Source organism: Solanum tuberosum, unplaced genomic scaffold, assembly GCF_000226075.1.
Source record: "Solanum tuberosum cultivar DM 1-3 516 R44 unplaced genomic scaffold, SolTub_3.0 scf00324, whole genome shotgun sequence".
Classification (NCBI taxonomy): Eukaryota; Viridiplantae; Streptophyta; class Magnoliopsida; order Solanales; family Solanaceae; genus Solanum; species Solanum tuberosum.
The window spans coordinates 335,826-359,450 of record NW_006239247.1 but is presented as its reverse complement, the minus strand read 5'-3'; the positions used below and the strand labels follow the sequence as shown (position 1 = coordinate 359,450).

Below are 23,625 nucleotides of genomic sequence, written 5' to 3'. Positions count from 1 at the left end.
TTCTCTTCTTCTTTGCAACTGCTCTGCGACTTTTTTTTCTATTTTTGGTTGCTGCCAGGCTGCCACTGCTGTTAGTTTTCTTCTTCTTCTTCTTCTCTGCGAGGCTGCTGCAACTGATCTGTGACTGTTTTTTTTTTGGTTGCTGCTGGGTGTTTTCTATATTTTTATTGCTGCATTTTTTTTTCCAATTTCTGTTTGCTGCTCTGTTTTTCAATCTCTATTACTGACCTGTTTTTTTTTTCAATTAATATTACTGCTCTGTTTTTCCAATTCTTTTGCTGCTCTGTTTTTTTTTTTATTTCTATACAGTGACTGTGATCAGTGACGTGTGTATTATTGACTATCTATTTACTTTTAATCTAAGAATATATTACCTCTATTCAGTTATTTAACATTTTTTTATTTTTATACTAAATATCGCTTTACTTAAAAAAAAGCGCGCGCTTCGCTTCTCGCTTCTCGCTTTTGTGAAGCGAGCCCTCGTCGCTTTTTTCCGCTTCTCGCTTCCCAAAACACTGCCCTCAATTAATTGCTTTGAAAAAGGTAGAATTTTTTGAAATTCTAAGTTTTTAATTCATCCACTTCATAATTAATAGGGGTAAAAGGGTAAACTCACTATGTCAATCATTGTTTTCTTAATAGGTGTGCCAATTTGAAAGTGGACAAGTAATTAGGGACAGAGGGAGTATCCATCAAGTTGGAAAACCATCTTAATTTCTGGTTTAGATGAAATGTTTTTAGAGCTAGTTTTCTACTTTCCTTGTGTTAAATTTCTTAATTTTTGTGCACTGGGCTGCCTTTCTTATTGTCAATCACAAAAAATACATGCTTAATGTTTTCCAATAATTAATGCATCAGTTTACCAACTATAATATTATCTTGTTATTGCTCTTTCAAAAACACGCAACAATGCTTTAGTACCTTAGTTCCTACACTAAAGAGGTGCTTAAGTGAGGTGAAGCACACAACCTGGCTTTAACTGAGTCTTCAGGGTCTAAGTACACTTCAAATGATCCTTTGGCAACACTGTATGAAGAGATGAATGGAGGATAATAGAATCTCTAGGTGTTTGGACATTATAGTAAGTCATGATTCTTCAATCTTCATAGTGATAATTGACATTATTCAACAAATTGAGAAAGAAAAAAATGAGTTCCTTGTTTATGGGCTGTAAAATCCTTTTTATGAATCTCAGTTTCCTTTTTGTAGTACCCTCTTTGTACTTATTTATCAGTAAACACTTTACCTTATCAAAAAGAAACGATCAATATCTCGTTTTTTTCAGTAGTTGGGTTATTTATTCCTCTTGCTTCTGTAATTGCCTTTATACATTAGATTCACATTAGTTACATTTTCTGGATGAAGTATGGCATATAGGTTAGAGGCATACTTCAGAATCTATAGCTTATTTCGTGTGCTTTCTTTTGTTCATTTCTTGCCTTTTGCGGGTGTTATAAGTATGCTGATATCTAGATCAGAGTGTCTGTTTACTTTCTTATATGCCGTTGAATATATATTTTTTCAACTCATACAAGTATATTGCAATAAGATGATTATGTAAGTCTAGCTTATAAAGAAGGATGCTTATGTAAGTCTAGTAGGCATGGGGATTTTACTTGGGTTCAAGGCCTTGTTGAGATCCACTCATGCTGGTTCTGTCTCTCTTTGCATAAGTCATTTTATCTCAAGATTCTGCTTAATCTTGTTTGGTTGTGTGCACTCCATTTGACCATGTGGTTGTTATAGGGCAAAGTATCAGAAGAATGTTGAAGCATACCATAATAGGAGCGGTGGGATGAAACCAAACATTGTTCCTAGTTGTATTAGATCAGAAAATTACATGATCACTTTCGAGGTTGAGGAAGAGAAGTATGGAATCCACTTAGCACCCACTTATGTTTGATCTTATTGTGTCTCTTTTGAGCAATTAATTATGTTCTGTTGTGAATTGGATTTCAGGTTTCCTTTCTTTGGTAAGAAGTATCAATTGAAGTTTGCAAGTGACATCTCTGCTGAAACCCAATGTTTGGTTCATTTTCCAAGCCTGCTCAGGTTCATGCAGCAATATCCCCTGTCAAATTTCAATTGGTTTTGTTGTTTTCTGTTACCTTCACCCCACCCCATACCTCTGTCTATATTTCCCTTGAGCCCCTTTTTTGAGCCCCCCTTGTTGAACCCCACTTTTCCCAGTAAGCCCTGCCATCAGGGAGGAACCCTGTCATGTCTCCAATCATGATCCACTATGATACTTCTATTGTCCAATGTTCAACTATTTGAAATCACGCCTTTTCAGATATGGGAATAACCAAACTTGTTCTCGTAATGTGAATCTGGGTATTCTATTTTACAATGTTTTACAAATCTAGCAGGTTATCCGTATGCATCTTTGGTTTGTTTGTGTCATTTTTTTGAGTTTCAGATGTCAACATTTGTGCTCTTGCATTTCCAAAATGGGAAGAAATATTTTAGCTTAGCTTATTTTCTTATCCTGCCAATGTAAATAAATCCTATAATTAACTTGTAAAGTCATATTCCTCAGGTTGGCCAGAGAGGCTGGCCTTGAGCACACGGAGATTCAGAACTTGACAGATTTTTATGATGATAACAGGTAATAGATTATAACTTACAATTTCACCATCATGGCTGTTTCATTTTGCTTGTTTACCATCTTAATCTATCATGAAATTACCTGAATTTTTATCACATCATTGATGAAGCCATGAAGGTAAAGTGATGATTCTTTTGAAGTTAAACTTTAAAATGTGATAGTTTATTGCATAGGGAATCTATATACTTCATGGCAATGCACATGCCAAAAAGTAGTGTATACATGCATTGCATAGTACTCAGATGGATGTAATATTGGGTGGGAACCTAACTTCAATTCAACTTTTTTCATGTTGTGAAGTGTTCAGTATTTGTCTCACCAAGTACACCATAATATTTCCTAGTAAGTGTGAAAGAAAATGGTTTCCCATCACTTGACCATTTTTCCTACCTTTTACGAATTTAATGGATCACTTATAGTATACTGATTTTCTTTTTCTAATTATACCTATTTTTCCTTTTCTTTTGGTTGTTAAATTTTATTATTTCTTTAGAAGGTTTATGAGGGTTGTTAGCTGGACAGGAATAACTGACTAAAAAGTGGATTAACTTTTATCTAGCCTGGAATTATTGCTTAAATTAAGGTTTAACATACCACAGTTCTATTGTTATCAGCAGAAATAACTGATAATTTGATAAAGTTGCTTCATTTATATAGCCTTTTTGGTCCCATTTTCTTAGATTATTAGTAGTGTCTGTTATTTAGACCATTGTTTCAAGCGTCTTTAGTCTCCAAATAAAGTTCTTCTGATAAATTTCTTTAATCAGAACAGCTGATCCTTCCTTCATTTTACTCCATTCATAGAGCACAATTTCTTGGAATGCTACAAGATGCTGGTCATAACTTTTTTGATCCCAGGGGAAGACTTCTTCCCAGATCGTATGACGTTTTAGGTAATCAGATTATTCACTGCATTGACCATCAACTAAAATCTGGTTCTGGTCTTGTATTACAACATCTTTCACTAATTTCCTATCCTTACGGTATTTTTCTTATGCAGGTCTATACACCACATTCATATTTCAAAAGCATGATCCGGATATTGCACCTCCACTTACAACTCCATTTTTACCTGTTGGGAGCCACTATCTTGATGAGGTAAGGTTTCTACTCCACTTTTGAGGTCTTTGTTCAATTTCATTAGATCTTCATACCGTGTGTAGGCAGCATAATTATTCATGGAAAGTCCGCATACTTTATGGTTGGGAAATAAACAATCCTATTGAGTGATTGTTTGATTCTTTGGATTAGCAGCATCTTGGTTGAAAGAAACTATCTACAGGAGTGGTTTCTTGGCAGAGGACATGCTTGTACTTTGCTACTTTCTATTACCAGGCTTTCAATGTTATTCCCAGTAGTCTAGTGTATAATTTAAGCTCGTCTCCTCGTGATCCAGATGGAATGGCAAGTCATTTTGTGGAATGAAGAGGAGAATGGACAGACTGATTCATCTATAGGGTTGGGCAAGATAACTGAGCAAAAAGGGATTTTAGGTCCTGGTCCTGCAGAATTACGTTTCCCCGAAGCTATTTAATGTGATGGCGTAGACATTCGGTGGCAGCTTGAAGGATCACAGCAAAAGAGGCAGGACTTTCCAGTCAAGCCATCTCCTGGCGTTAAATTATTATATCCTTCATTTTGTTGTACAATGGATAAACATTTTGATTAGTAAATTGGCTTGTTGTATATAGAATAGATCCCTTTTGGGGACTAGCCAATATCAATGTACTAATTCACCATGGAAGATTCATCTTCACTGGCTTGACGAAAATTGAACAGCTTCCTTAATGTATTCATAGATGTCAAGTGATTTCGAGGTTGCAGTTTTTGACTGATAAAATGTTTCTCAATTTTTATTTGATAATTTGAGTGTTGGGCAGCTAATGCCCTGTATCTTCCTAAACTTGCTCATTTTGGAGTTTCAGATTTTACCTGTTAGGTAATTGGCACTTCACACACACCAAATATGGCACAAGCCTTAATTTCTTTTGTTTTACTAATTTTTGTTTAGATTTTGTTGCTGGGCATGCAGAATTTGGGATAATTATGGACTTGAACCATTCAGTCATCTAGTTTACAAAATATATATGAAGTGTATAGGTTGTGTACACTTTATACTATACATACCTATAAACAATGTATACACTATGATAGCCGAATGGTATATTTATGACTTCCCCACAAAATTTTCAGACCCTTCTGTCAATAAGTCCAATGATTTTTTGGTGTAACCATAACATACTCGGTGTAATTTGGTGCAACCATATCTAAGAACATTTAATGCATTGCTCATGTTTGACTAGCTGTAACCATAACAACATACTCAGTGTAATTTGGTGTAACGATAATGCATTGCTCATGTAATGACCAAACGCCTTGTCACGGGTTTAAAAAAGGAAAGGAAAAAGATTACTCAGTGTAATTTGGTGTAACGATAATGCATTGTTCATGTAATGACCAAACACCTTGTCACGGGTAGAAAAAAGAAAGGAAAAAGATTACATTTGGTGTAACGATAATGCATTGCTCATGTAATGACCAAATGCCTTGTCACGGGTAAAAAAAAGTAAAGGAAAAAGATTACATTTGGTGTAACGATAATGCATTGCTCATGTAATGACCAAACGCCTTGGGTAAAAAAAAGGAAAAGGAAAAAAGATTACACACCCGGTGGGACTCGAACCCACAATCGCCTGATTAGAAGTCAGACGCCTTATCCATTAGGCCACGGGTGCTTTTTGACATGTAATATTGAAAATTAATTCACTATTCGAAACGCTTCTGACACCTCTCAACTTATTGCACAACTAGTTTGTAGACACGTAGTGTAATCCCATAAGTGAGATCCAGAAGAATTGTGTGTACCTTGTGAAGATAGAAATGATGTTTCTCGTAGACCCTCGATTCAAAATAGGAGGCCTTCTTTATATATATATTTTACTATCATAAAAAATTAACGATTTGATATTGCACTCACTTCTTCTATATGGTTTTGAAGTCAAGTAAATTGACTTTCACCTTTTATCGATGGTAGATCAAAATTGGGATTATAATTTAAAATTTATAAATTTATGAACTTATAAAATCAGGCTCATATATAGTTTGAATACAAATCATTATTGGGATATGAATCCCTCCAAGTAAATGAAGATCGCAAGCATGATAAGGATTTGAAAATATGAAAAGATGCACTCAAGGAGATAGGAGTTTTTGCTCTTGATAACACACACATATGGAATTATTCATCATTAGAATTCTTTATAAGAATTATATTTGTATATGTGCTTATTTTTCTAACGAAAATGCGTTACTCCGCGTTGAACTTTTTAGTTCAGATCGTTTTCATCCAAATTTTATACTTAATATAATTAGCTGATAGTTTTAATGCCCAATAAATAACTATTTTAGATAATTGCTTAAAAACTTATTTTTGCTTAAAAGCACCTAAAATAAACCAATTCAAACAAACTCGTATTCTCCATGATTTCCGTCCGATTACATTAAATAAAATTCCAGAAAATCTGGACGTTATCACCTGTATGGGCACTCCCGGAAGGAACATTTCGGGCCTTGGTCGTCCAAAGCAATTGTTTTTAATACACGCGTCTAGTCAAATAGTCTTCACTCGATATATTTTTTACCAATACAATAAGGGTTCATTTGGAATAATGTATAAAAATAGTGTGTATTTGTAAGGCATGTTCGGATAAGTAATACAAGAATTAGCTATGCTAAAAACTCTTGCATTGCCAATACCATCTATACATTTAATTATACATAGGGATATATATGTTGAAAATTTATATCAAACAAGAGATGAGTAATATCAAAACACATTATTTTTTCTAATGCATCCTACCATACCTACTTTCTCCTCTATCTTTACTTATTTACCGTGCAAAACAAGTAAATACACACAAAAATAGTAAGAAACTAAATTTCATAAACATTTTATAGAACTTCCCCTATTTTAACACCAACTAATAGGTATTATCCATTAATAAAAACCCTATATCCGTTTTATATTGTGTAGCCACCAAGTAAAACCATCACTATATATAATACTCCAAAACATTTCTCACTACACCATATATAATCACCTTCCTCCTTCAAACTTTATATCAAACATGGCCCCAAAAATGAGACCTGAGTGTCAAACATGTTGGGAATGTGCATTGCCATACCAATCAGGTTGGAAATGCGCGTGCCGAACAAGCTCACAATCACCAGAAACATTTATATTTCTTCGAATGGGATTCACAGAAAATGGTTCAGCAACTTTTCTGTCTACTGGAAATCCATGTTTAGATTTCTTCTTTCATGTTGTCCCTGACACCCCACCTCAAGAATTATTGCAAAGATTGAAACTTTCTTGGAAATATGATGCTTTAACAACCCTATTTGTAATTTAAGGGGTGTTAGAGGCACTGGCAAATCAGAGAAAGAAGGGTTTTATACTGCTGCTTTATGGCTTCACAATAAACATCCTAAAACTCTAGCATGTAATATTAAAGCCATTGCCGATTTCGGGTATTTTAAGGATGTGTTGGAGATTTTGTACAGATTGCTTGAGGGACATGAAGTTAGAATGAAAAAGAGAAGTGGATGGAAAAGAAAAGAGAAGGATTTTTGGAGGGTTTAAAGGAGAAAAAATGTAGTAGTATTCCTAATGGGAAGGCTAAACGACTTCGGGAAAAGATTCTGGCTAAGGCAAATAAATTCTTGGAGAGATACACAGAGGATTATGATTTTCAGTTCCTGTATGATAAAGTCTCTGGTTTCTTTGCTAATGCTTTGTGGAAAGACATGGAGTTGTACAATGAAGGGAAGTTTTATGAGCTTAGCCTCGCGGCTAAGTGGTGTCCATCTCTTGATTCTTCTTATGATAAGTCATTGCTAATGTGTGAAAGTGTTGGAAGAAAGTTATTTCCTTATGATGAGTACATGGATCTTGAAGACGCTCATTATGCTTATCGCGTGAGGATTAGATTGAGAAAAGAAGTACTTGTGCCACTCCACAAGGTGTTGGAGATTCCAGAGGTTTATATTTGTGCAAATAAGTGGGAAGAAATTCCTTATAAACGCGTCCCTTCTGTAGCCATGAAAATGTACAAGGAATTTTTCTACAAGCACGATAAAGAAAGATTCAAGCAGTACCTTGAAGATGTGAAGAATGGGAAAACAACAATAGCAGCTGGTGCTCTGCTTCCACATGAGATAATTGCATCTTTAAAAGATTCCACGGGGCAGGAAGTTGCAGAGCTTCAATGGAACAGAATGGTTAATGACTTGGCAAAGAAGGGGAAACTAACAAACTGTATGGCGATTTGTGATGTCTCAGGAAGCATGAGTGGAACCCCAATGGAAGTTTGTGTGGCTCTGGGGTTACTTATTTCTGAACTTAGTGAAGAACCTTGGAAAGGAAAGTTAATTACATTTAGTCGAAACCCAGAATTTCATATGGTGAAAGGGAAGACTTTATCAGAGAAGACTATTTTTATTAGGAGAATGGACTGGGGTGGTAATACAGCTTTTCAGAAAGTGTTTGATAAGATTCTTGAAGTTGCTGTGAGGAGGAATTTGAGTAAGGAACAAATGATAAAGACATTGTTTGTTTTTAGTGACATGGAATTTGATGAGGCTTCAGCAAGTCCATGGGACACAGATTATCAAGTGATACAGAGAAAGTTCAAGAAAAAAGGTTATTACAAGGTGTGCCTGAAATTGTGTTTTGGAATTTGAGGAATTCAAAGGCAACACCAGTTCCTAGTAACCAACAAGGAGTGGCACTTGTGAGTGGATTTTCAAAGAATCTTGTGACTGTTTTCTTGGAGGAAGATGGGATTTTGAGCCCGGAAGCTGTGATGATACAAGCTATTTCTGGTGATGAGTATCAAAAGCTTGTAGTGTTTGATTGAATTGTAAAAAAGAATGTTGTCAGAAATTGTACTAAGATGAGCTCTTTACTTTCTATCTACTAAAGAGAAATAGAGTTCCTCTATATTTGATATCATTGATATTATATATACAGAGCCGAGGGTATTTCGGAAACAACCTCTCTACCTCCACGAGGTAAGGGTAAGGTAGCATACACTCTACCCTCTCCAGACCCCACTTGTGGGATTAGATTGGGTATGTTGTTGATGTTATATATACTAGTTTCACACTTATGGGAAAACATTGATATGCCTTGTCCCATAGTACTTAAATAAGTTATCTCTCGGGAGTCGTTTGGTGAGGTATAAGGTACAATAATACCAAGATAAAATGCAGGATTATTTTATCCTGCGTTTGGTTGGAGGTATTAGGTAATCTTTGGATTACTTTTCCCACCATTTATACCTTAGTGATGGGATAAGTTATCCTACATACATAGTGGAATAACTTATCCCGAGATAATTAAACTCGGATAACTTGTTCCCAACCAAACAACCCCTCAAGGTATACGACTTCACTAATAGAAGGTTTATTCTTTAAGTAATCTTGAATTCTTGATGATTTCACTTTCTCCTTGACCAAATGTTTGACAATCTTCCTATGAAGAGTTTGTTATCATCAAGAAAAGAATTAAGGTTCTTATATATCACAACTCTGTTCATAAGATAGCTATTACAGCTACTTATCTACCTGAAGATATACATAATCCTATTTGACACACAAAAATAATGAAGCAATGTAGGATGACACCCTTCACAGCCTACACAACATATGGATTAGAGAAAAAAAGAGATTTTTTAAAGAGGACACTGCCTTAAAAATAATATTCTTACAACATAAACTGGTAAGTGTTACTTACAGAGGATTTACATCTGTCAGGAGCAATTATTACAGCCATGGATCAACCTGGTTTTATAGCTCCATTAGATGATTTTCATGCATTCTGTTAACTTGAGAATGCTCTGATGTTGAACAGCCAAGTGAAACATACAAAGATGTACTAGCCTAATTTTCAAGCTCAATGATCTTCACCACAGATGAGTCACCAACTTTCTGGAAAACAACAACTCGGTCATGCGGCATTATAACACCAGCTGTTTTCCCATGGTCTAGTGCAACCTTCAATATCGACTCATCGGTTGCATTTGTGGACTCAGCCTGAAGAAGGAAAGAACAAAGTCAATATTCTCTCCACACCACACCAAACATTCTAACAAGAAGAAAGAAGGTTACAGTAACTATGAAGTTAAGAAGGCCAGAAGGACGATAATGCACTTCCCAAAGTTCTTTTCCCTTTCTGATTAAATGTAAGTTGATATATGACATTTTTATCTTGTATGCTTATAAACTTATGTATACATCATCTTAAATTATCTTTCCTCTTGTACTTTTTAATTTACTCACATGGTACAAAGGCTCTACAATCTTAACAGCAGCATAAGTACCTTCCATTCACCTTGTATTTTCTTTCTTTATTCTTAGCATTTTAAGAAATACCGTTCTTGTAGCTTCACTCTTATATCCAGTGACTGATCCAGCGATACCTGTCTCTTTTCGTGATTCTTCCAGCAGCACGTACACCCCTTTCCAGTGTCTGAACTCTGATCTAGTCATATAACGGTTTTTTTAGGGACCGTTCTAAAGGCACCACTTTTTTCAAACCTTTTTCAATCAATATTAGAGTCATTTCCGCCAGTCAATTTTTTGGCAAGTTTCTGAAAATTGGAACTTTCCTAACGAGATTCCCAACACTGGGGATTTTCTGACAAGATTTCAATGACCAGAACTTAGTCAACTAGATTTTGATTATGACTTTATGGCAAGTCTTCAGTTGACTATTTAACTGTATATGTCTTCAGAAAAGGCAAATCGAGCAAGACAAAACACAATGAAAAAAATCTATGTGGCCAATATATACTAACTAGCTGACATTAAGTCTTACCCATGTAGTTGCATATGCATTAGGTCTAATGTCTGTAGAGAATTTTAGTGTTGGAGAACCTGAATTATTTAATGTTGGAATAAAATGAGTCAACAATGGAGCAAAATATATACTCCCTCTGTTCCACTTCGTTTGTCATAGTTTGACTGGGCACGAAGGTTTAAGGAAAAAGGAAGACTTAAAAGCTTGTCATCTAAACCATGACATAACAAGTGTGTAGCTATAAAATCAATGTGTTAATTCTTTTTTAAACGGACTAACAAAGAAATAGTGTCAAATAAAGCGAACAGAGGGGGTAATAAGGATACATATAGCCGACCACAACTAGCTTGAATGATGTGTAGTTGTCATAGTACTCTCTTACCTTTAATATTTTGCTCATAAAATAATACAGAAGAACTAATACAAGATGAGGTCAAGTGACATTGTTAATCACACACTTCACAATTCCATGTTGGTTAACATAATCTTTTAATCAGAATACAGAACTGCAGTAGCTCTAGAAAGAAATCACTTATTTAGGGAGGAACAGATGAAAAATTTCATACCGGATGTCTTGGATCTGCAAGGATGGGGAAAATCCCTCTAACAATAAGAGACTGCCTAGCCTGTCATTTAAGTCATCAATGCAATAAAATCAGTTTCATTTTCGATTTGCCACTGATACATCATCTATAATAATATGAATTAAAGAATGAAAAAAGAAAGCATCAGAAGAAGAGCTTTATTGGCATCCCAATAAACCTTTTCTAACACCAAGCATCAGTCTGTGTGATTAAGAAGTAGTTGGGAAAATTGACAGTCTAACAGGATTCAATTAGTTGCTTCACATCAGAATTACTGGGTGTTTGTTCGAAACACAATTTTTGCAAAAACTGGGTTTCATTTTTTCAAGCAAACACCACCTTAGCATCTGACCAGAAAATGATGCACACATTCGTAGGAGGTAGAATGAATCAGATTATCTCTAATAAGGATGTGTCATTATTGAACCATCTAGTCCGAAGAATAATATTATCATCAATGAGTGGAAGCAGATGTACCACATTTTGTTAGGGACAAATCCATATAGCAGGAGCTTGACTTGTTATACATATAGGTAAAAGATGCACTTCAATTTGGCACAGGTAACATGATGGTAATATCAATGTACATATAAGTTGATTTTTATTTATTTTTAAATAGAAAGTCCTTTATGAAACATGATTACCTGAAATGCACCACTGAATGTCCAGCGGAGTTGGTTTGTCTTGAGACGAGGAATGACAACAGACAAAACTGGCATCGGTGGCCTATACTTAGCTATCAATCTGCATCATCAGTAAAAGGTTATAAATTAAGTTTTCTGCACTAGAGAATGGACTTCAGAATGTGATGGCATTCTTTGGTGAGAAGGTCTGGTAAGGATGTCTTTGACAGGAAAACACAATTTACATCAATGCATAGCAAATATGATGTTTGGAGAGAGAGAGAGAGAGAGAGAGAGAGAGAGAGAGAGAGAGAGAGAGAGAGAGAGAGAGAGAGAGAGAGAGAGAGAGAGAGAGAGAGAGAGAGAGAGAGAGAGAGAGAGAGAGAGAGAGAGAGAGAGAGAGAGAGAGAGAGAGAGAGAGAGAGAGAGAGAGAGAGAGAGAGAGAGAGAGAGAGAGAGAGAGAGAGAGAGAGAGAGAGAGAGAGAGAGAGAGAGAGAGAGAGAGAGAGAGAGAGAGAGAGAGAGAGAGAGAGAGAGAGAGAGAGAGAGAGAGAGAGAGAGAGAGAGAGAGAGAGAGAGAGAGAGAGAGAGAGAGAGAGAGAGAGAGAGAGAGAGAGAGAGAGAGAGAGAGAGAGAGAGAGAGAGAGAGAGAGAGAGAGAGAGAGAGAGAGAGAGAGAGAGAGAGAGAGAGAGAGAGAGAGAGAGAGAGAGAGAGAGAGAGAGAGAGAGAGAGAGAGAGAGAGAGAGAGAGAGAGAGAGAGAGAGAGAGAGAGAGAGAGAGAGAGAGAGAGAGAGAGAGAGAGAGAGAGAGAGAGAGAGAGAGAGAGAGAGAGAGAGAGAGAGAGAGAGAGAGAGAGAGAGAGAGAGAGAGAGAGAGAGAGAGAGAGAGAGAGAGAGAGAGAGAGAGAGAGAGAGAGAGAGAGAGAGAGAGAGAGAGAAGAGAAGAGAGACCTCGCAGCTCTCCCTGAAGAAGTGAAGCAGATAATAACAGATGCCTTGACCTTAATGGCAGCACGTACCTGAATCAAACAAAAGCAGAGCAGACAGTATTCATATCAATACCAGAATCTTAAAGTTTATGACACCGTTTCCTCCAACCTAACCAAAAGCTTAACATGAGCAGCAGAAACAACATACCGCAGAGGAAGCAATAGATTCCAAGTGACTCATTGGTTCTCCCACACACTTAACAGCCCTCTTAAAATAGACATCTTGATTATAAACCTTTTCTGCCTGGAATGGGGAACTAATTTTAGCAGTAAAAATTTACAAGAGAAACTCAGAATTATCATCTGACTACATTGAAATCAACAAGGCACAGCCTTGGAAGGCACAAAGTGAATTTTAAGGCAATGTCAGCCTTATGACTGATTGGTTACAGATTTGTTCCTCTCCTGTGCCATTTTGGCTAAATACAAACTTGACTAGAAAAATGTACTGGCTTAACCAGCACACCATTAACCAAATTCACAACCTTTAGTAGGTTATTCATCCCCTACCCAGCAAAATGTGGTAGAAAATACACTTGAACCGTGGTATATCCAAGTTTAGAAATTGAGCTTCTCTCCGTATTTGTCTTCGTTGCAAAGTGAAGTCATCACTGAAGAGGTCCTTAAAAGAGAAATAGATGGTGAAGATAGGTCTAGTTAAATACGTTTCCTAATTCATTTCTTCCATAGCTGCATGACTAATTCACACCATCGCAGCAATTGATTGTCCCCAACAACTTGCACTGAGCATGAGCCATTTAAAATTATTTACTGGCTATATGGTCACGTTTATGCTGGGAAAAATAGATGCGCCTGTAAGCCTATCCATGTACCTTTGATGTATGTTAAGACTTTACCACTTCCATGTACCTTTGATGTATGTTAAGACATTACCACTTATGAACTGAAATCCTTTCAAACATCTAGAACTTTCATTGTACATGATTAAAGTGCTTTTGGTGCACTCAATTTCACTTTAGGGGGTATGCTTTAGAAAAGTTATCTGATCTTCAGAATGAATTTTAGCAGTTCCACTATGAGTAAAGAATAAACATTGAATTCAACATAATCGTGCTTTTCACAAGGTAGGACCACAATCATGGTAATACGTCAAGTCAACACAGCTTTTACTTTTTATGGCATCAATACAAGGGTACATTAGTCTATTAACTGCTATTTCTGATATTAGGTGTACTTTGTGCTCCATTTATATGATACTGTCCAATCTTACCAAAAATGTGACATTAAGTCGATAGAAATTGTACTCTGAAGGTCGATGATCACAGTGTTATAGTATAAAGAACAAATGACAGAACGGGGAAAAGAAGATTCAAAGAAGACAATCAGGGGGAGATAAGATTTACCTCTGCACATATTTTACCAACAGTGGAAATAGTCTCAACAGGATATAGGCCTCTCAGGGTCTCTGCACCTAGAAGAATTGCATCAGTACCTGGGATGGAAAAAAAATGATATGAAACATCTTGGATACAAGGCCAAAAAAGGCACGTTTATACCTACCACAAGTATTTAGCATATATTCCACGTTTTTCACATAGGAATCTAGTATATCAAATTAATGTGACAACAGGCCTGTCAAAGAACAGAAGCTACCATCCAATACAGCGTTGGCAACATCTGTTGCCTCAGCACGAGTGGGTCGCAAGTTATCAGTCATACTGTCCACAACACGAGTGACCACAGCAGGTTTACCAGCCATATTGCACCTGTGAACAGCTGCCTTTTGAAATAGGAACACCTGGTAATTAATAGAATCTGGTTAGAAAGAAGGAAATATATACTAGATAACTGCAAAATGCCTCACAGTCAATGGGAAGGGAACCATGAAACAGTCTAATGAAGCAAAAAAAAAAAATGCAACACCGGATCTATCAGGCACTATTCAATCATACGTAGATTATTCAAATATATTGTTAGCCCACATATAGTTCAATGAGAGGACTTCCATTTTATGCGTGAGTGCATTGCATCTATTCCTGTGTCTTTAAATTAGATAACAAATCAATACTTGACCCTTATATAGCATAAAATGGTTTATGATGTCCACCTTTACTCTTCTCAATACAACTTTTCCATATTCTCTTCCCAATGAAACTCCAAGCTATCATTCAAGCTAGTACTTGGTTATAGAAAATGTTTAATAATGAGCTAATATCATGAATTGAAGTCAAGCTCCAGCAATTGAAAATTTGATTTCCAGCTTGTTCGTAGGTGCAACAACTGTTCCTTCATGTAATAATGAGAAGAAAGCAAGAATTTAAGAAGATGTTTTGGCTGCCTTTGTCAGATTCATTCACAGACGCAACTATGAGCTGAACCTCTCTCACTGCATATAGAGCAAATGTCACTGGAACGCATCAACTATAACAAGTATAAGGAGCAAGGGTGACCTCCTCGAGAATTCTGCAAGTGGAAAGATGAAAGTTATCTAGGAATAAGTGACAGGAATGGAAGGTCCTGACACTACAATATCAATCATTAGATGTGATTAAGATACTATTAAGGTAGCTTTTTGCTCATTTGTTGATCCAAAACACATTTAAAAGTATCCCATTATATGTGCCTCAACATTTGAGAACGTGTTCAGATATCATGGTGTACATGGGAGCATACTGGTCATTTGCCCTGCTTGTCGAACACTGTGTGGCTTTTCTTTTATCTCTTCCTTTCTTTCTTCATATCTTCTTTGTTTTTTTTTCCTTTCCAACCTTACTTGAGCCAAGGGTCTTTCGAAAAGAACCTCACTACCTTCACAAGGTAGGGGTAAGGTCTAGTACACACCACCCTCCCCAAACCCACTTTGTGGATTACCCTTCGTATGTTGTTGCTTTTTCAACCTTTAATTTGAAGTTCGAATCACAACGCAGATATCATGGTGTACATGGGAGCATATTGGTCATTTACCCTGCTTGTCGAACACTGTGTGGCTTTTCTTTTATCTCTGCCTTTCTTTCTTCATATCTTCTTTGTTTTTTTTGCCTTTCCAACCTTACTTGAGCCAAGGGTCTTTCGAAAAGAACCTCACTACCTTCACAAGGTAGGGGTAAGGTCTACGTACACACCACCCTCCCCAAACCCACTTTGTGGATTACCCTTCGTATGTTGTTGCTTTTTCAACCTTTAATTTGAAATTCGAATCACAATGCATTTTTACGTAGATTACAACTTTTTTCTTAAATCAATAACATAAAGGAGTCGTGGATTATTGCCCCTTCAATGAAAGAGATCATTCAGATAAAACAGTGTGACATCTAAGCATGAATTAATTCACAAAATTATCTGAAGGCACGCAATACATTTAAGTACTCTAAGTAAGAGACAGCGCCTCATGGATGTACATCAAACAGGACCCCATTTATTTTCACATAATCCACAATATCACTTTTCATCCCTAACGGAAAATTCATTCACATCCACTTCTCTGTACCATTTGATGTTTGAATTGGTAGATCATTTGAATGTCCATTAATGATATGCCACTTTAATGAGGGGGCTGTTTATCATTATCAATAATATGTCACCGGAAAAGACTGAGGAGAATTCACTGACCTTCTCAGGTGGTAGATCTATCCCTAAATTTCCACGAGAGAGAATGATGCCATCAGCTTCTCCGAGAATCTCGTCAAAGTTGCCCATTCCCTATAAGCAAATGCAAGGAAAATTTTATACCAACTACAGTACAGTTTTTTTTATGAATAAATCCCAAAGTATTCAACAGGTAACTAACCTCCACATTTTCTATCTTAGCAAAAATCTGTGTTTGATTAAGATCACCCAGCTTAGATAGAAATTCACGAGCCTGAACAAGAACATGAAGAACCACTAGATTGTTACAAGATATGCTTATTCACTTCTGAAGTGATCGCATAGGAGAAGTCCAGATCTTACATAGGTGAGGGAAATGTTGAAATTGATATAAAGTGGAAAGTAGAATTCTGTAGAATGGCCTTACATGTCGAACATCTTCAGCATTTCGTGTGTATGACAGTGAAAGGATATCTATTTTGTTTCGAACAGCCCAACTGCTTATAACCTAAAATAATTACAAGATGTACAGTGAAAAATTTACCGTTAGAGAGAATATCATAGATCTAAATGAAACTTGACCAATAAGTTCTGCAGAGTTGTTTTTAAACTGTACAATGTGAACCTTAATGAGCAAACAAACTGTCATTCCCAAAATAACCTTAAGTATTTAGTTTTTCGTACTGCCTACACAAAATACTTGGAGTCTCTCAGATCAATATGATGTGGCATAAACTTAGAGAGAATGAAAGACTAATTGCAAAATGATAGTCTTTGATATTAGGTAACAACAGACCTTCTTATCTTTGTCAGTGAGAGTTGGCAACTCAATACGGATCTGGGAGACATGTAATGTGTACAATGGTCCGGCCAAGGTGGCAGAATTTTTAATCAAGCAAACGACATCCTCTCCTTTCACCTCTGTAACCTGCATTGTGGAGAACTCTTGAGATCGGAAATTTAACTAGGATAACATTGACCACATGCTGCACTTCTTTTTCACATTGATTTCCTGCATCAGCAGAAAGTCTAAACGGAAGGCCCATGTAACTCTAAGAGTACTGTCACAAGTGAGAGCAAAGTGCCATACTCTAGCTTTGGCTCTCTCTCCCTCTCTCTCTCACACACACATAGACACGCGTGAGCGTGCACAAACACATGATTTTGGTGTCATGTGTTGTGGGAAGGAGTAGAGGGGACTGCACAGTGATGGGGTACAAAGTTTTCTCACATTTCTGAAATGAAATAAAAACGATCATCTCGCTGGTCCAAACGTTTAAACTATTTGTTTTTCAATGCTGCCTCACCTCTAGCCACACAGAGGTAGTCTCACTTCCCGTGAACAAGTACTGACCAATGAAAATAGTGTCTCCTTTCTTCACTGACTGCAAAATCATGAAAATTTAGCATCAGAACATGTCATGGTTCATGCAAAGATGGGAACTAAAATCAGTATGCTTCTACGTTTACAGTCTCGGATGTAATTTTCCAGCTATCACTCCTAACTTTTGAGATTGGATTTTTTTTTTTTGATACACTTGTCATCAGTTGATTCCCCAGTTCTGCAGAAGCCTTTGGCTTCCTTAAGCCCATATGTCTCTTGTTTACCAACCCCTATGGATAATACTGCAACCTTGTTTTAGTGTCCACAATCTTAACCGCCATGCAAATTAATAGCTATTGTTTGCTGATGATCAAGAAGGGATTGACTGACTTAAATTTCCCTGGACAAAAGTAAGAAGTTCCAATTTGAGAACTAACATGATGTGAATAACACACCAGTCTAAAATCTCCTCCTACTGTTACCGTTCTCCTGATAAGAGTCAATTCAACCTCAAAATGTACTTTTATGCGTGTTATGCTATAGGAAGCCTGGATGTGCAGTTCCAATAAACTTCCAGAAAAGACATACTTTTGCCTTGGGGAAATTACCTTTGATAGGCCACTAAAATTTATTGGCAGTAGATTTGGTGTAGCCTCTTTATCTTGATCAGGTGTCAGGACAACTAAGGCATCTGCTTGGAGTGAAATTGGGTGTTCGCTCTTATTGACAACTTGTAATTCAGGACCACCAGTGTCTAGCATAACCTGAAAAGAGAAGGAGAATTGTTGGTCATAACCAATTTTAGAGGTTATATATTCAAACTTATATAAACAGAGAAGTTCAACTTGGTATGAATAGCAGGAGCAACCGAGCTTACCGCACAGAGCTTCTTTGATTTTTTGACGGCTGCCCTTAGATTTTCCAATGTCTCTTGGTGAAATTCAGCATCTCCCCATGAAAAGTCAAATCGTGCCACTAATATACACAACAAGAGAAGTATTGGCTCAGTGGTGTCAATGTTCTTGATCAGCTTAGTTCCAGCCACTCAGCATCTTTCAAAACAAAGGAGCAAACAGAAGGCTACTAACAAGCTTTTGAAACACACCATTTTTAAGTCTTATGGACTGAAATCGTAAAACATACTAACACAACCAAGTCACTTATTAGGTAATTACAAGTAAATCTCTTGATACGTATTAATTTGTAAACTGATTAAAATGGTAACTAACCTGCTATCGCGGGTTAAAATTCACTAAATCATTACACTAACAGCATATATAACTTAAATCTATTCCTACCATATTCTACCACTCAGTTAAGCCTGGTTTATTTGTCTAATTCATTTCCCATCCTGAATTATATCTGACCTTGTTCAACTGCCTATAGTCAATGCACATTCTGACAGAACCATCTTTCTTCTTTACGAACAACACTGGTGCATCCCATGGCAAAATACTAGGTCTGATGAAGCCCTTATCTAGTCTTTCAACTGCTCTTTCAATTTCTTAAGCTCAGCTGGAGCCATTCTGTAAGGAGGAATAGAAATAGGCTAGGTATCTGGAAAGAGATCAATCCCAAAGTCGATTTCCCTTTCGGGAGTAACTCCGGGAAGATCATCTGGAACTCATTGATTATAGGGACTGACTCAAGAGTTAGGGATTCAGAACTAGAATCCTTAACCCGAACTAGCTGATAGAGATAATCCTTAGAGATCATTTTTCTAGCCTTAAGGTAATAAATGAATCGACCCATAGGGGCTAAGTTGCTACCCTTCCATTCTTAGATTGGTTCATCTAGAAACTGAAAACGAACAATCCTAGTTCTACAATCAACTGAGGCATAACAGGAATGTAACCAATCCATGCGTAGAATGACATCGAAGTCTACCATTTCTAACTCGACAAGATCTGCTGAGGTGACTTTCTGAGAGATTGTGACAGGGCAATTTATGTATACCCGTCTAACTATAACTGGGTCACCGACTAGAGTAGAGTCTGAGAAGGGTTCTGAAAAAGTTTCTGGGCTAACATTGAATTGGACTGCTATGTAAGGAGTTACAAAAGACAAAGTTTCCCCAGGATCTAACAATGCATAAACATCAAGATTAAAGACTCATAACGTACTAGTGACTACATCAGGAGAATCTTCCTGATCTTGACGAGCCTGAAGACCATAGAGCCTGTTTTGGCATTATCCGCCACCTGTACCAGATGAGTTACCCTGGCTAAGTCGGTGACCTGCTGGTGTTGCTGAAGTTGTAGACTGAGCTCTACCATTATTTCCTCCTTGACACTGTCCAGAAGGACAATCCTTCAATCTATGACCAAACTGACCACACCCAAAGCATCCTTCATTACCTGCAGGGCACTCGCCCGGATGGTTCTTACTACATTTCGGGCAAGTTGGGTAAGTTTTGGTGCCTGAAACACTACCTTGAGACTTAGAGCATGATCTAGCAACTTTGTTTACAAATGTCAAATATTTTCCACAGGTCTGCTTACATTACAGAGACATTCTTTTATTTGGAAGAAAAAAAGTAACAACAAAAAGTCTCTAGATATACACAAATATATAAAATGCAGATGTCTAAGTGTAAGTCTCCCCTGGTTCGATGTCCATTAGTTGCTTTTTTTGTTAGTTTTCTGAAGTTCCCCTTTTTTCTTATTGACAAGTGACAACATTTAGAGCCTTGGCGCAATGGTAAAAGCTGCTGCAGTGTGACCAGGAGGTCACAGGTTCACGCAGTGGAAACAGTCTCTTGCAGAATGCAAGATAAGACCCAATCTTGTCTGCCCCTTCCCAGACTTGCACATAATGCGAGGTTAGTACTCCAGGTTTCCCTTTACAATAATTTCAAGTTTTTTTCCCAAACATATTCATTTTAGTTAATCAAATGGCCAACTTAACACTACAGACTACACAGACATCAACTCTGCCCCCCATAGCTAGTGCTAAAATATGATACCATACCAGACATTCCCGATTCAAGGCAACTAGAGATAATCTCCACAGAACGTGATTTCGGACCCAGCGTGCCGACAATCTTCGTCATTGCAGGAAAAAACGTCTGCAAAATCATCATTTAACAGATCAACAACAACATAACCATCCTATAGATCCTCAGCTCATAAAAATCATAACAAAGCAGTTCGGGAAAAGGATTACCAGAAGTGAAAAAGCCACGATAAAATACTAAAAATAGCATGACATGGAAAAAAACAATATCCACAACAAAATAATACTATAATCAAAGTACAAAAAACAACAGAAATCAAAGAATTAAAAACTACAAAAGTAATGCTACAACTACCAGTAAATTTAACAGATCATAAACCACAAATCAAACAACAACAAACACTTCAAGCTCATAGCATCTACTAGCACACTACGAGAACAATTCTCCCAAAAAATACACAAATTACTTAACCTGAAATGACCAAAATTATGAATCTACAGAGAATCAAACAAAGTCAAATTCAAGTAATAGAATTTTACTCACAGGCTTTGATGGCTCGAGAATCGAAGCCATCCGAATCGGTTCTTCGAGGAGCAAGTTCGTCGAGTGCATTTTTCCGGTAGCCGATCGTCACTGCAACTGCGGTGAGTGAGCTCAGTTCAGAGAGAAATAGTAAAATAATGGAGATAGCAAAACTGCTATAAATAGTAAAACACTGTAGCATAAATGCATTTGGTGAGTGAGACCGGGAAATAGATTATATTTTAAATAACTTTTCGATTTCTCAAAAGCCATTTCTTTTTCCTTTTCTTTCTCATTTGTCCGAATATATGTGACACAGTTGATCATACATTAATTTTTAAAAATAACGAATTATGTTATATTTATTAACTTATTTTTATTAAAATTATTTTAATGCTTATTTTTAATTAATTTTTCTTTGCAATAAAACATTAGGTGAAACTTCGAAAAAATAAAATAATATCATTAAATAAATATCAAATAAGAAAAAACGGTAGTACTTAAAAATAAAAGGATGCTACTTAAATTTGAAAGGAGAAAGTAAGTCTTATTAACTTTTTTTATATTTATCGTACTATTTAATTTTTTAAATTAAATATTCATAATTAAAAAAATACATAACTACTATAACTTATACTTTAAAAAAATAAAAAAATTTATCTAAATACATAACTTATTTTATCATATTCTTTAAAATTCTCTATTATTTAAAAAAATTATAAAAATCTCTACTCTCTTCTATTCTCGGATGCATCACTTTACGCGATGTATCAAGACGTTGAGTGGTGTATTCAAAACCGAGACACGATGTATCATGATGTTGAGCGAAGTATCGAAATGTTTTGGGATGTATCCGGATTCCACCATATTTAAGGGATTTTTATAATTAAAAAAAGAATAGGGATGAAATATAATTAGATCTTAACACTATGAGATTTGTATAATATTCCAAAAATAAAATAAAATCAAGATAGATAGATCTCTTAATTTATTAATTTGTGTTTGCGGTGTATTTTTTAATTTTTTTAGTACACTGATGTAGGTAGATAGATTTTAATCTACCTAAAAAAAATATAGGTAGATTTTAATGGTGGTCACCACTTGTCCAGTATTGAGGACATCTTTTATAAGAACATGGTCACGGGGTTTTAATATGTGTAATAAAAAATTAAATATTTGACTGTGAATTTAATTGTTATTTATAGGACATGTCATATATTAACTCAAAGTCATAACAATATCATCAGTATAGTGGTTGGAGTTATACCCTACTTAACCATTTGTTGTCCATTACTTGTTTTGAAGTCGATTAATTTATTTCGTAAAATTTTACTTGTTAAATATGATTTTGTTCTCAAAATTTGAATTCCAGATTTATAATCATTGATAATGACTAATGTCACTAACATATAATGCTTTCCTATATATATATAACTCAAAATTCGATTATTATTATTATTTTAAAATTCAAATTTCATAAAATCGAGTTTGGCTTTGACCATTTTCCATTGATAGGAATAGGACAATATAATGTTTTGGAAAATATCATAGTCCAATATCGTCTTTATTGTTGTATGAACCGAAATCATTTAGAGAAAAAAAAAAAGATTGTATAACATGAAGTTGAGATTTGATAATGACAAGACATATGTATATCACAACATGTTATTATATGTCATTTCCTTTTTTTGCTTTTGCAATAAAAATAATTACTTAGAAGTCAATTTGGTACAATGACAAGTTATTAGTAAAACATAAATTAGTCAGGAAAAAATTATGTGAAAATTAATAATATAAGAACTATAATGTAAAAAGAAAAGGAAATGCAACAATTATATACAAGATCTTATTCCATGCTTAGTTTGATGTATTACATATTTGTAAACAATTTATTATTTAAATTATTGACTTACTTTTAAATAAAAAATATATTGTTATTATGAGAGTTAATTTTATAGTTATTTTGGCATTCAATTCGTGTATTACTCTTATCATTTTTATCTCGAGCATGTATTATTATTAGGAAAATAAAAATGAGCAACCCAATGTTATATTATATTATTAGTTAATGTTGATTTTTATTTAGAAATTAAATCTCCTAAAATCCTTACTAAACATTACTCTTAAATAATTTTTTTCTCAAAAAATAATAATAGTATTAAAATAAATATTTTTTAAAATATATAAAAGTACATAAGACAATTTATATCCAACAAGAAAAAAGGAGTCGATTATCTAAAGTTAGGGGCGAAACAATATTATAGGCTTGTAGCTAGGGGTGTTCACGGTTTGGATAAAAACCGATCCAAACCGAAAAACCAAACCAAACCGATAAAATAAAACCGATTTTATTTGGGTTTGGTTTGGTTTGGTTTTAGATTTTTGAAAACCGATAGTATTTGGTTTGGTTATGGTTTTATTCGAAAAAACCCGAAGAAATAACCGAACCGAACCGATGAATTATATACATATATTTTATTAATATACATACTTAATATATTATTTTTATAAACAATTTTTAAAGATCTTATACATATTTTCATTAAAATTTCTTTATAATTTACTTATTGAAAGCAAAAATGCCCAAGATGAAACATTTATCTTATTGATTT

The 23,625-nt window shown here is 35.5% G+C and overlaps 2 protein-coding genes, 1 non-coding gene and 1 pseudogene across 5 annotated transcripts in view; 2 read left to right on the top strand and 2 right to left on the bottom strand.

Annotated features, from left to right (window-relative positions):
* The window catches only part of LOC102582805 (mRNA cap guanine-N7 methyltransferase 2), a 7,629-nt gene extending 3,181 nt beyond the window's left edge, over positions 1 to 4,448 (top strand). Inside the window, exons 6-11 of one of the 3 annotated variants that reach the window (XM_006360432.2) lie at positions 1,747 to 1,869; positions 1,960 to 2,052; positions 2,540 to 2,608; positions 3,413 to 3,501; positions 3,609 to 3,706; positions 4,005 to 4,448. In XM_006360432.2, coding sequence (XP_006360494.1) covers positions 1,747 to 1,869; positions 1,960 to 2,052; positions 2,540 to 2,608; positions 3,413 to 3,501; positions 3,609 to 3,706; positions 4,005 to 4,142 — 610 coding nt within the window. In that variant the 3' untranslated portion in view covers positions 4,143 to 4,448. Of the gene's footprint in view, positions 1 to 1,746; positions 1,870 to 1,959; positions 2,053 to 2,539; positions 2,609 to 3,375; positions 3,502 to 3,608; positions 3,707 to 4,004 lie in introns of those variants that run through there. The other 2 variants (XM_006360433.2, XM_015314861.1) reach the window with 2 other exon arrangements.
* Positions 4,449 to 5,270: 822 nt separating this feature from the next.
* Positions 5,271 to 5,343, bottom strand: TRNAR-UCU (transfer RNA arginine (anticodon UCU)). Its single transcript has one exon. It is a non-coding gene; the product is annotated as a tRNA-Arg (tRNA).
* Positions 5,344 to 6,317: 974 nt separating this feature from the next.
* LOC102593197 (uncharacterized) lies at positions 6,318 to 8,637 on the top strand (annotated as a pseudogene).
* Positions 8,638 to 9,321: 684 nt separating this feature from the next.
* Positions 9,322 to 21,274, bottom strand: LOC102582462 (pyruvate kinase 1, cytosolic-like). The gene is made up of 16 exons (XM_006360431.2): positions 21,035 to 21,274; positions 20,506 to 20,602; positions 18,413 to 18,510; positions 18,144 to 18,299; positions 17,519 to 17,596; positions 17,008 to 17,139; positions 16,639 to 16,719; positions 16,414 to 16,485; positions 16,236 to 16,325; positions 14,280 to 14,424; positions 14,030 to 14,118; positions 12,814 to 12,909; positions 12,628 to 12,695; positions 11,698 to 11,797; positions 11,036 to 11,095; positions 9,322 to 9,703 (listed from the first exon to the last, which is right to left on the bottom strand). Exons 1-16 carry the CDS (start codon positions 21,101 to 21,103, stop codon positions 9,551 to 9,553), a joined length of 1,584 nt encoding a protein of 527 aa, XP_006360493.1. The 5' UTR covers positions 21,104 to 21,274; the 3' UTR covers positions 9,322 to 9,550.
* Positions 21,275 to 23,625: the final 2,351 nt, after the last annotated feature.